At 39.1% G+C, this 12,826-nt stretch overlaps 1 protein-coding gene across 4 annotated transcripts in view; it reads left to right on the forward strand.

Moving 5' to 3' along the window:
* The window catches only part of SLC12A6 (solute carrier family 12 member 6), an 86,818-nt gene that overhangs the window by 68,803 nt on the left and 5,189 nt on the right, over nucleotides 1–12,826 (forward strand). For all 4 annotated transcript variants that reach the window (XM_040492195.1, XM_040492193.1, XM_040492192.1 and 1 more), the window contains 10 exons: nucleotides 675–833; nucleotides 993–1,091; nucleotides 1,362–1,419; nucleotides 4,731–4,905; nucleotides 5,392–5,510; nucleotides 6,915–7,013; nucleotides 8,923–9,042; nucleotides 9,610–9,714; nucleotides 10,140–10,308; nucleotides 11,838–12,033. In XM_040492195.1, coding sequence (XP_040348129.1) covers nucleotides 675–833; nucleotides 993–1,091; nucleotides 1,362–1,419; nucleotides 4,731–4,905; nucleotides 5,392–5,510; nucleotides 6,915–7,013; nucleotides 8,923–9,042; nucleotides 9,610–9,714; nucleotides 10,140–10,308; nucleotides 11,838–12,033 — 1,299 coding nt within the window. The remainder of the gene's footprint in view (nucleotides 1–674; nucleotides 834–992; nucleotides 1,092–1,361; nucleotides 1,420–4,730; nucleotides 4,906–5,391; nucleotides 5,511–6,914; nucleotides 7,014–8,922; nucleotides 9,043–9,609; nucleotides 9,715–10,139; nucleotides 10,309–11,837; nucleotides 12,034–12,826) is intronic.

Consider the following 12,826-nt stretch of genomic DNA (forward strand, 5'->3'; position numbering starts at 1 on the left):
AGCTCAGCACACAGCTCCTAATTCAGCTTCTTTCTGCTTTTCTGTTAGTGAACTTCTCCTTTTTCAGGACTCCTTGCGGTGTTTTCTGTTAAAATTTCCCACCTTTAGAGAGCAGAGCTAAGCCAGTCGCTTTTTGAACTGGGATAAAGTAATAAAATATTCTGTGTTACTGTAAAGTTGCCAATGTTCTTCCCACAGGGACAGCTAGAATGGAACTATTTCAGTGTCCCCACATGCACATGTGTGTTTTCCTAACTCACCCCGATTTCTGAAGCTCTTTGCTTAAGTGACTTCTGTCTTAAATGTTTGGTCCACAGTTTCTTTGCATGTAAGCAGGTTTACACTAAGGTGTTAGAAATAGCATTGATTACTAATTTTTAGAAAATATGCTTTGTGGGGCACCCATCTTTAGTCTGATTAACTTTTACTAATTTTCATTTGTAAATTTAACTGTACCAAAGCCTTTTGTCAAATTACATTTGAACCATTTGAGAAAGAGCATTAGGTTTTTATTTGTGCTTTATTATGTAATATATACATGTGCTCATGTAGAAACAAACATACCTTCAAACACTAGAAATGAGGAAACTGATTTAGAATGTTGTTTAGGTAGAAAATGAATTACCTTCTTTCCATACTTCTGTTGCTTATATACCTTTTTCTTCCCTCTACAGAGAATCTTTGGAGTAATTACCTACCAAAGGGAGAGATCATTGAAAAGCCCTCAGCCAAATCTTCTGATGTCTTGGGCAGCTTAAACCATGAGTATGTCCTTGTTGACATCACCACCTCTTTTACTCTTCTGGTGGGGATCTTCTTTCCTTCTGTCACAGGTAAGCAGAAGGGCTGTTCTCTATTTTAGAAGTTATCAGACCCAGAGAGTGATTTTCCTTAAGACACAGGCTTCTCAGATACCAGTCTTTGGTATCAGTATGAATATCAAAGTGTCCAGGAACTAAGAAATTAACTTGTTCTTTTTTCCTTCTCTAAAGGTATCATGGCTGGATCAAACAGATCTGGAGATCTGAAAGATGCTCAAAAGTCTATTCCCATTGGCACTATCCTCGCCATCCTGACCACCTCCTTTGTCTGTATCCTTGTCATGAATCCAATTTGAGTTTTAGTCATAGGCACATCTGTGGAATGAGGGCCATCAATATTTTTATCCTAGTAATAAAGATGTCTGCCTTCTATCAGCTCACTTCTCACTAGATAATCTACCCACCTCATCTCTAAAATTCAAGGAAAAATTTACAATAGTGAATCTACCAACTAATTTTACTGATAGAAGAAATATCCTGTGTGTCTGCTTACTATTTCAGAGGGTTAGAGGTCAGTTTCCTTGACTCTCAGTATGGTAGATTTAAGCAATGTTGTCCTTTTTGGTGCCTGTATTGAAGGTGTTGTTCTCAGAGACAAGTGAGTAGTTGATTTCTTTGTAATATTTGTGTGTCTGTCTTCCAGTATATCAGATCACTGCCCCCAAGATGGTCATAAACTCAAAACCTAACCTGAGGTTTATATCGTGACTAACAATTAGAAAATATATGTATATAGTTCCCAAAAAGGTTAGTGAATAATAAGTACTAGTTACATTGTTATAAATAAGTGAGATGCCATGAATATAGCTCTTTCATGAAGTAGTGAATTTGTCTGAATAACAAGGACTTGTCTGTAGTACATTAAAAGCTGTTGGAAAACTAAGACCAAAAGTAGAGGAAAGCACGTTAAAAAAACAAACAAAACAAAAACTTTGAAGTGTCTCTAGCATCTCTTTCTAGCATCTCTTCTATGAGATATAAGTATGTGTCTGTTTAGCATTCTAAATAAAATCTTGGAATTTTCTTCATTTCGTTCATGAAGGCTGCTGGGTGTTTTTCCTTTCCTCACACCTATGAGCAAAAAACAAGTTTTTGTAAGAGATTCTTAGAAAAATCTTTCCCCTAAATCTGCTAGATCTCTTCCCATTTTCCCCGTCTGGAGGAATTACAAGCCTCACCATTCACCCTTTCTCAAAACAGAAATGTAGGTGCCATCCTAGACTTTCCCCAGTTCCCTCATCCAGTTGGTTTCTAAGCCCTGTGAATTCCACCTTTCATCTTAATAGATCTCCTTTTCGCTCTTTATCCCCATCCCTTTGCACAGACCTTCAGGATCTTTTTCCTGGATTATTATAATTACCTCTCTTTCAGTTTTATCACCTTCTAATCCTTCTTCCATGCTGCCACCAGAATGATTTTTCTACAACACAAAATGAGATCATTTTCCTGCTTCACAGCCTGCCAAGCCCATTACTTCAGTCCGGCCCTGTTTACCTTTTTCTTATGTCATCTCCCATCATTCCCTCATAAAGTAAGTCCACATGCTCTAGCCATAACTTGAAGTTAAATATGCCTTGTTTCAGATTCCCATCCAGCCACACATTTGTCTGTGCAGTTTCCTTTGCTTAGAATGGGTAACTCCCGCCTGGCAGCCACATGAATCCTTGAAGACTAGACTAAATGTCTTCTGTCCTGTGAAGCTTTCCCATACTTACCCATCAGAGATACCCACTCCCCTCCTTGTTTAGCCACTACGGTATTACACTTACCATATATATGTATTGTAGCTTTTCATATCACTCTCCCTGACTAGATTGAGTTCTTTTAGGACAGGAACCCCAGTAAATAATATATACATATTGCTGACAAAAATAAGTAGCACAGTTTACTATTACTATACTATTGTCACTGAAAATATATGGGTTCGTAGAGGTTTGGTAAATTACACCATAATATAAAAAGTATTGAAAGTATAAGCTGGAATACCACTTTGGAAAACTGTTGGTCATTGTCTCCTAAAGTTGAACATGCATGTACCTTATGACCTGGCACTTCCACTGCTAGGTAGATCCAACAGAAAATTCATGCACATGTGCATTAAGAATCATGCACAAGAATTCTCACAGCAGTGTTGTTACTAATAGTCAAAATCTGGATATAGTTCACACGTCATCAGTAGTAGAATGGATAAGTTATGTATTCATGCAATGGGAAATCAGAGCAATGAAAATAAATAAGCCACAGCTATATATACACCCACACAAAAGGATGAATTTCAGAAAGTTAAGTGAAAGAATCCAAGCACAAAACACATATATTGTGGTTCATTTATTTAAAGTTTAAAAACAGGTAACACTACATAGTATTAACAGGATAGTGATGGGGGAAGGGCTAGTGATAGCAAGTGGGCATAAGAGAGACTGGGGTCTGGCAGTTTTCTACTTCTTGACTAGATAGTAGCTACATAGATGGTTTGTGAAAATTTGTTGAAATGTACATTTGTTTTTTGCACATTACTTTTTGTGTGTGATTCTTCATAAAAATGGTTGAAACTAAAAATAAACAGATGAGATGCCATGTTTCACCCATCAAATTAGCATTGACTTTTAAAATTTTAATATAAGGCTGGTGTGAAAGAGATACATGCTATAAAACTTAAACCTTCATATACGTCCAGTGGGAATAAAATTTATTATAACCTTTCTGGAAAGAAGTTAGAGAGTGATTTTGAAATATTTTAAGATACTGAAATGCGATTTCATCCTTTTTATTGCGATGACTACCTCTTAGAAATCTGCCATAAGGAAAAAAAACCTGAAGTGCGAATGTAGATATGTGCACAAAGATGTTAATCACAGTATTTTCTATAATACAAAATAACCACTAGAGGAATGGACTGTGTAAATTATGATGCAATATTATTAAAACCACTAAGATTTTCATTCATAAAGAGCTTTTCATGACATAGGAAAATGTAAGTTTAAAAAGAATATGGAATTATAGGTATAGTGTGATCTCCTCTATATTTTAAAAAACATAGTAAAGAGGGGCACCTGGGTGGCGCAGTCGGTTAAGCGTCCGACTTCAGCCAGGTCACCATCTCGCGGTCTGTGAGTTCGAGCCCCACGTCAGGCTCTGGGCTGATGGCTCAGAGCCTGGAGCCTGTTTCCGATTCTGTGTCTCCCTCTCTCTCTGCCCCTCCCCCGTTCATGCTCTGTCTCTCGCTGTCCCAAAAATAAATAAAAAACGTTGAAAAAAAAAAATTAAAAAAAAAAAACATAGTAAAGAGACTACAATGTACAAAGTGTGCTAAATATTACCAGTTATGTTATCATGATGGATTTCCTTCCTGCTTTTTATTTTTTGTATTTTTCCAACTTTTCTGCGAAGAGCAGATATTTTGATATTTTGAAGGGAAAAGCTATAATTGAAGCTTAGCTTATTTTCTGGCTCTTCAGGTTATTTTCTTAATATAGGTTAATAATTAGCCTTTTGATCAAATCTGTCCACCTTTACATTTCTTTTTTTTTTTTTTTTTTTTAATTTTTTTTTTTAAATTTTTTTTTTCAACGTTTATTTTTGGGACAGAGAGACAGAGCATGAACGGGGGAGGGGCAGAGAGAGAGGGAGACACAGAATCGGAAACAGGCTCCAGGCTCTGAGCCATCAGCCCGGAGCCTGACGCGGGGCTCGAACTCCCGGACCGCGAGATCGTGACCTGGCTGAAGTCGGTCGCTTAACCGACTGCGCCACCCAGGCGCCCCCACCTTTACATTTCTTAATTTTCATGTCTATCTCCATTCAGTTCTCTAAAAATTATAAATAGAAAAAAATTGGGTGATACTTTTCTAGGCTTTCAGTCTGTAGTTACTTCCCAGTTAATTTTCCCCACTCTTATTTCTCTCCCAGGTTTGGGGATGCTGTGAAAGGTAATCTGGTGGTGGGTACCTTATCTTGGCCATCCCCATGGGTGATTGTTATTGGCTCCTTCTTCTCCACATGTGGGGCTGGACTTCAGAGTCTCACAGGTGCACCAAGGCTGCTCCAGGCTATAGCCAAGGATAACATCATACCCTTTCTGAGGGTGAGTGATCTTTCCCATGCCCTCTTCTTTTTTTCTCAGATTTTATGAGAAACTGTCATCTTCATATGCTTACGAATTATTAGAGCATATAATACAAAGATCTGGGTTTTTAGTACAAAACACTCTAAATCTCTATGAGGGATGAGTTTATATGTGAGTGGGTAAAGGTATTTTTAAAAATATCACAGTTGGGAGTTTGGGTTTGGGGTTTTTGTTTTTTGGTTTTTTTGAGAGAGAGAGCGTAAGCAGGAGCGGGAAGGGAGAGGGGAGGGGGGAACAGAGGATCCAAATCAGGCTCTGCGTGCTGACAGCAGCAAGCCACAGTAGGATGCTCAACCGACTGAGCCACCCAGGCACCCTGAAATATCAACAGTCGTTAACACCATCATCTTTCATATATCTGAAACTGTAACATGGAGGAATCAGGGAGCATTGACTCAAACACTTCCCACATTCCTGTGTCTGATATTTCCCTTCTCTGTACAGGTTTTTGGTCACAGCAAAGCCAATGGGGAACCTACCTGGGCTTTACTTCTAACTGCCGCCATTGCAGAGCTGGGAATCCTTATCGCCTCCCTGGATCTTGTGGCCCCAATTCTTTCTATGTAAGAGCTAGTTCCTCTCTTCACTTTTTCTTGCTTAAATGATACATAATACATGTTGATTTCCATCAGGTGTATAACAGTTGTGGTAAAAGAGTGAGCCAAGTACTGGTATAACTTCACCTAAATAGTATATATTGCTAAGAAGTTTCGTGTAAGGCTTTTATAAATTGTCATGGTTTCTTCCTACCTGTATAACTTGAAAAGTTCTTTTCCTTCCTTTGTGATTCGTCATCAACTAGTTGTAGTTTTTACTGCTACTGTTAGGTTGGATCCTTTAGCTGGGACTTAGTGTTGACTTAATACCTACCTGGCACTGGGCAGCATGGTAGGAATACAGAGGTGAATGACACAATCCTAAGAAACTGATGATAGATAAAGAGACCAGTGATCTTTGTACAGTGTGATGAGAACTGTGGTAAAGGTGAACAGCGTCATAAGAACTCTAAAGGGAGGCACCTAAGTGGACTGAGACTCAAGAAAGGTTTACTACTTGCATCTTGAAGGAGGACTGGTGATTAACTCAGCAACTGGATAGTGAGATGTCCCAAGCATGGAATGTGTGTGAAGGAACTGAGGAATGAGATAATGTAGCACATCTGAGGATTGAAAGTAGTTTGGCTTAATAGAATGGAGGGTGCCTGTTGTGAGCTAGCTGAGCAGAGAAGTAGGTAGAGCCAGGTCACAAAAGACCCAGAACTTTTACCTGGAGGGAGGGAATGATCCTTTGAGAAGAGAATGGCCATATTTATGGTTTAGAATGATCAATTTGGTATAAAAGATAAGTGTGAAGGAGGCTAAAATTGAGCTGGGAATGAATGCTAACTGGAAGCTTATTTAACTAATCCAGCAAGGAATAAATGAGAGCCTGAACAAAGATAATAGTAATAGAGATGGGAAGGAGGGAAAAGGTTTAGAAATGTGTAAATAGGTAGAATCCATAGGACTTGATAAGTCAATTTGGAACAAGGATGCGTAACAAAGAGGACACTGGGATTTTTCCAAGAACAACTGGGTAAAGAGTGGTTGTGTCTTCACTGAAGGAGAACACAGGAAAATGAGCAAGTTTGTGGGGAGAAGTTTAAGTTTCTCTACATCCTAGTCTTAATCAGGGGCTAGTGGGCTAGAACAGAGGCTTAACTAGAACAAAGGTCTCCATTTAAAATAATGCCCAGTGGCTTAGTCAGTTGAGCATCTGACTCTTGGTTTTGGCTTAGGGTCTGATCTCACAGTTCATAGGTTCCAGCCCCACACTGAGCTTCATGCTGACAGCATGGAGCCTTCTTGGGATTCTCTTGTCTCCCTCTCTCTCTCAAAAATTAATAAATAAACTCAAAAAAATAAAATAACCCTTGAAGAATCATTTTACAGTAATCTTCATGCCTCTTACTTTGTTTAATCTGCCAGGTTTTTCCTCATGTGTTACCTCTTTGTGAACTTGGCATGTGCCTTGCAAACATTACTTCGAACACCCAACTGGAGACCCCGGTTTCGCTACTACCACTGGTAAGTCTGCTCTTTTTCTTCTTCTTTCCCACATTTGGAGAGAACCCATCATTGAACTAGGAAACTAGGAGATTCTGGGTTGTCAATATAATTTTTCTTGGTTAGCCATTCCATACTGTTGCGACTTGCAGTGCTTACCTGAATTTCCATCATCCTACCATGTTTTCTTCATAGGTCACTTTATAACTTCTAACACCCACTTGAGGATAAAGATCAAAACTATGAAATAAATATTTCCAGCCTGCTGCATTCTTCAGGTTAAACCAACCTACCCTTTGCAGATCTGTTTTCTGTTTACCTCTTAGCTAAGCACTGGACTTCATCCCTTTCTATCTTTATTCTCATACTGTCATCCATTTTCATTCTCGAACTCTCTTTTGACAGTTTCATTTAGCAGGTAAGAGCACGAGCTATAGAGTCAGATGACCTTAGCTTAATGTCAGCTCTACTGTTTCATAGCTTTGTAACTTTTAAAAAAAATTTTTTTTTAACGTTTATTTATTTTTGGGACAGAGAGAGACAGAGCATGAACGGGGGAGGGGCAGAGAGAGGGGAAGACACAGAATCGGAAACAGGCTCCAGGCTCTGAGCCATCAGCCCAGAGCCTGACGCGGGGCTCGAACTCACGGACAGTGAGATCGTGACCTGAGCTGAAGTCAGACGCTTAACCGACTGCGCCACCCAGGCGCCCCCATAGCTTTGTAACTTTTAACAAAGCACATAACCACACAGAATTCAAGTTTATTCATTTGTAGAATGGGACTGATAGTATTACGTATCCCACAGGGTTGCTTTGAGATGATCTGAAGTGCTCAGCACAGTGCCTGCTACGTGGTGAAACTCTCAGTGGAAACGTCACTACAGCCGCTGCTGCTGTGTTGGCATCTCCTCAGTCCTAAAGGAGTCATTACGCTTTTTGCTGCCATCCCAGCTCTTCCTCATTTCTTTTCTGTCATGGCTAAAGGTTCTCTAATAGGTCCCATATGGACCTGTTGCTACATTCCTCTTTGCTTTTTCTTTGACCCTTTCCTGGCTTTACTTACCAGTGATGAGCAGTAATGTGACCTTTATCTGGCAGAAAATTAGATCCTCACTGATTTTATCGCCTCTAATCCAATTTCTAGCTTTAACCTTAATCAAAAGTTCACTGTGAACTTTTTTGTGTTACTATTTTGCTTTTGTTTTCTCTTTATCCTGTTTTTACTGGAGCCTAATCTTTCCAGATTGAGCTCTCCTGCTCATTCTTTGAGATTCATCATAGAGCTAAGAAGTTCATTCTATACACAGAAGAACTGCAATAAACATGATTTTTCACCTAATCTATTTGCTTAAAACAAGCATTTTATCATTCTCTGCCATGTTTCTCTTATGTAAAGTAAGAAAACTAACACCAGCTTTCCTTCAGTGGGTTCTACACGTATGCTAATAAACATTCATAAGGTAAAGATCAATATCTACATGAAGTACTTTTTTTAGAGATCATCACGTTAATAATTCTGACTATATGCCCCATCCCTGTTTCACCTAGTAGGTATTAATTATCCTCACAACTGCAGATAACTTTTGTTGAATCATGGTTATTTATAAGTTTTTCCAGCAATGGGACATATCAGCACAAAGGATGGTTTGGGCCTCAGCGCAGGCCACGATAAAACAACTATAAAAATTGAGAAATATCATTTAGAAACTTTTATAGCAATATGACATTGTCATAGCATCCAGGCATATAGTAATTTTTCTACCAAATCCTTTTTATTGCATTTTACAAAAGTTCACTCTGCAATATATTAGAATTAAAAAATTAATAACAATTTCTCACCAGTTTGAGAAGCACCTCTAGCATAGGCTTCTTTTTTAGTTGCTTAGGAAAGCACTTTTTTCGTTTGTGTTTTTGTTTTTAATTTTCTAGGGCCCTCTCTTTCATGGGAATGAGTATCTGTCTGGCTCTGATGTTCATTTCTTCCTGGTATTACGCTATTGTAGCTATGGTGATAGCTGGTATGATCTACAAGTACATCGAGTACCAAGGGTGAGTTTGTGGATGTGACCTTGATTACTGATAAAAGTATCCACACCAACTAGTTTGGTTAGAGCCAGCCCAATGGAAATTGCATTAAGGATCCAGATAACCTCATTCATCTGTAACTAAATTTTGTATCCCCGACTCTCCTAGCCGTCTTACAAGACACAAGCTTACAGATACAACAAAGGGAACCTATTGAGAAAATATGAACAGATCAGTGAAAAAAAATAACTAAAAGGACATGTCGAAATAATAATGATAAGTATGAAAGTATAACACAAATTGCTATTTTACATTATTGCTTTTAACAGGTACATAGAAGGACAAATGAGTGATCCTTCCAGCCTTTATTTTGAACTATTTATTGTGCAGTGCAGTCCATCACTGAAGGGCAGTGCGGATCTGCTTATAGCGGGTTCATTACGTTAATAAAGAGCATTTAGTTAATATGAGTTTTAATTTTCTGTCTTGTGCATATGTTACTTTAAGATAAAGAAAAAATAAACTTTATGTTTTGAAATTGTACTTCCTGTAGTTTAAATCTGTCTCTACTCTTTTCTTTTTTTCTCCCAGAGCGGAGAAAGAATGGGGTGATGGAATCCGTGGGCTGTCCCTCAGTGCAGCCCGATTTGCTTTGCTTCGGCTGGAGGAAGGACCTCCACACACTAAAAACTGGAGGTAAAGAAATCAACAGAGCCTAGTGGTGTGGTGTTTGGCACATGGTTAACACACCCAACCGTGTGCTTCAGGATGACAGGATAAGGAATTGAGGTGGCTCAAAGAACTGGTGTAATATATCTGTTTTGAACAATTCCAAATCCTTCATCTTGATTCCCTTTTCTTCTTGTGGTGTCTGATCTAGACTTCTACCATTTTTATTGTTTGTTGCAGATTGATCAATCTGCAGTGCTACTGCAGTGATACAGGATTCAAAATCACTATACCCTCATCCTGTCCTTTCCTTTCCTTTAATCTCTCCCTTCTGACCAGTTACATGTTTTATCCAGATCTCCTCAAGTAAATGCTAGAATCTTCATTCTGTTCCCCAAACCGAAAGTCTTTTCTCCTTCCCCACCCCACCCCCCCTGCCAACCTCTTTACAGGCCTCAGTTGCTTGTATTGCTGAAACTAGATGAAGACTTACACGTCAAGCATCCTCGCCTCCTCACCTTTGCTTCACAGCTTAAAGCAGGAAAGGGCCTCACTATTGTGGGCTCTGTTATCGTGGGGAACTTCCTGGAGAACTACGGGGAAGCTCTAGCTGCTGAGCAGGTAAGAAAGAGTCAAGGCCTACTGACTTAGTGGAATGTAGCTTATGGTTTTGTGATGTAAAGTTATAAGATGTTGTATTTCTAAATTAATCCCTTTCCTGAGTGATCCAGGTTGTTTCCTTCTTGGTGCTGGCTTTCGAATAATCATATTCTCCCAAATAATAAGATGAACCAGAAAACAGTAATTTATTCTTTCCATTTAGAGAGCACTACTGGGGCACCTGGTGGGTCAGTCAGTTAAGCATCCAGCTCTTGATTTTGGCTCAGGTCGTGATCTCAGGGTTCATGAGATCATCGGGCTCTGTGCTGACAGCATGGAGCCTGCTTAGGATTCTCTCTCTCCCTCTCTCTCTCTCTCTGCCCCTCCCCCCTTCAAAATAAACAAACATTTAAAAATAAATAAATAAAAATAAAAAGCACTACTAAACTCTTAAGATTATTAAGACTGAGCACTATTTCCAAACATTGGTTGAGTCAGGCCTCAGAGAGGTCCTTTAAATAAGTCTGTCCCTTGAACTGTGGAGATGGTTCTGCTCAATCTGGTGACAACGAAGAGTGGTAAACAACTTTTTTTCCTCCTTAGCAGTCTACATGGTATTGTGAGCAAGATTCCTTTGCTTTACTTCTGGTTAACTTGCCAAGTATAAGCTCTCCTTAAAGAAGAAAGCAGTTTTCACTCTAATGCTTATTATAATTGATAGAACCAACCCTGTTGTTCGGACAGATGTTCAATTACATTTCAAAAATTTTACTGGGTTGCATTTTGGAATACTTTGAAACCCTAAAAACTAGAAATAATGAAGAAGCATTAGTGCAGGATGATAAATATAAATAAAAAGCACAGGATTGGAAATCAAGAGACTTTGCTTATAGTACCCTAGCTACACCACTGATGTAATCTGTGCCTTTGTGAAAATCATTTCTTCTTTCTGCACCATTATTCCCTTCACCTTTCCACCAGGAGAGCAGAGTAAAAGTAAATGAAATATTATCTCCAAATTGGCCTGAATAAATAATAGTAAAGCAAAGACAAGTGTCATCAGTAATCATTTTTAAAATATCAAAAAAGATACAGAAATGGGAGAAACCAAAAAGAAAACATACCTGAAAAGAAAACAGAATTCTTAAGTGAAACTGAATCATCAGATTGAATTTCTAGTAATATGAGTCAGGGTATCAAGGCAATTGAGGAAAGAAGGAGATCATGTTTACACTCACCCTAGTTGGTTAAGAAAGAGTATTGAATATTCGCTTTGTGAAACCCCTGTTCTTGATTTGTCTTGTATGTTACGGAGAAGGAAAAGGCAGAAACTCCCTATAGTCAACCAGCAGTATGTGTAGTAAGCACTTAGAGAAAAAGGCAAAGGATAATGAAATTCCATCGGATTAATTTTAACTTTTTGGACGTTTCTGTAGGAGATATGGTCTTATGCAGAGTTTGTTAAAGAGGAGGAGAATATAATAAAGAGAAGAGTAATAAATAAAAAGGTTCAGTGTGAAGCAATTCAGTGTTGAGGTTATCTTTTCCAGACCATAAAGCATCTAATGGAGGCAGAGAAGGTGAAAGGGTTCTGCCAGCTGGTGGTGGCGGCCAAGCTGAGAGAGGGCATTTCCCACCTCATCCAGTCATGTGGCCTTGGGGGCATGAAGCACAACACCGTGGTGATGGGATGGCCTAATGGCTGGCGCCAGAGTGAAGATGCTCGAGCTTGGAAGACTTTTATTGGTACAGAACACTTTTCATTTTATCCTGAGGGCCCAAAGAGGGGATAGACCTATATCCCTGTTACCTTAACCCCACCCCATAGCCTCCTAAAGTGGAGATTGTGCCATTGTTGAAGCAGAGTATTATAAGGGCACCTAAATGACTGCTAACAGTAATAACCTTACTCTACTCACGCCTCCACCTTTACCTTATGTTCATGAATTGTTTATCTCTGTCATGTATTATGTTGGGAGTTATTACTAAAATTGCCATATTTTCACTTATGATCTCCTGTCATTGACATTCTCACAGGAATTGGAAGGATCGTCTTTAATCAAAATCTCCAAAATTCACATATCCTGCCTCCTCCCCAGAAATGTAGTGATCAGAATATATCTAGTAACATAAATCATGGTTCTGAATCTAATTGTGTTATTCAGGTTTTTCTCAATGATTGTTGTTGCTCGATGAGGTATAACCTACTATGTAAACAGAACACCTTGCTTAAAGAAGTGTAAAAAAAAAAAAAAAAAGTAAGGGCACCTGCTTGGCTTAGTCAGTTAAGTGTCCACCTCTTGGTTGCGGTTCAGGTCATGATCTCACGGTTCATGGGATCAAGCCCCATGTCGGGCTTTGTGCTGAGAGTGCGGAGCCTGCTTGGGATTCTCTCTCTCCCTCTCTCTGCCCCTCCCCCACTCATGCTCGCTCTCTCTCTCTCTCTCTCTCTCTCTCAAAATAAATAAACTTTAAAAAAAGTGTAAAAAAAGCATTATCCTTGGGGCACTTGGGTGGCTCAGTCAGTTAAGCAGCTGAC

The sequence above is a fragment of the Herpailurus yagouaroundi genome, unplaced genomic scaffold (genome assembly GCF_014898765.1).
Source record: "Herpailurus yagouaroundi ecotype Mexico unplaced genomic scaffold, PumYag 184, whole genome shotgun sequence".
Classification (NCBI taxonomy): Eukaryota; Metazoa; Chordata; class Mammalia; order Carnivora; family Felidae; genus Herpailurus; species Herpailurus yagouaroundi.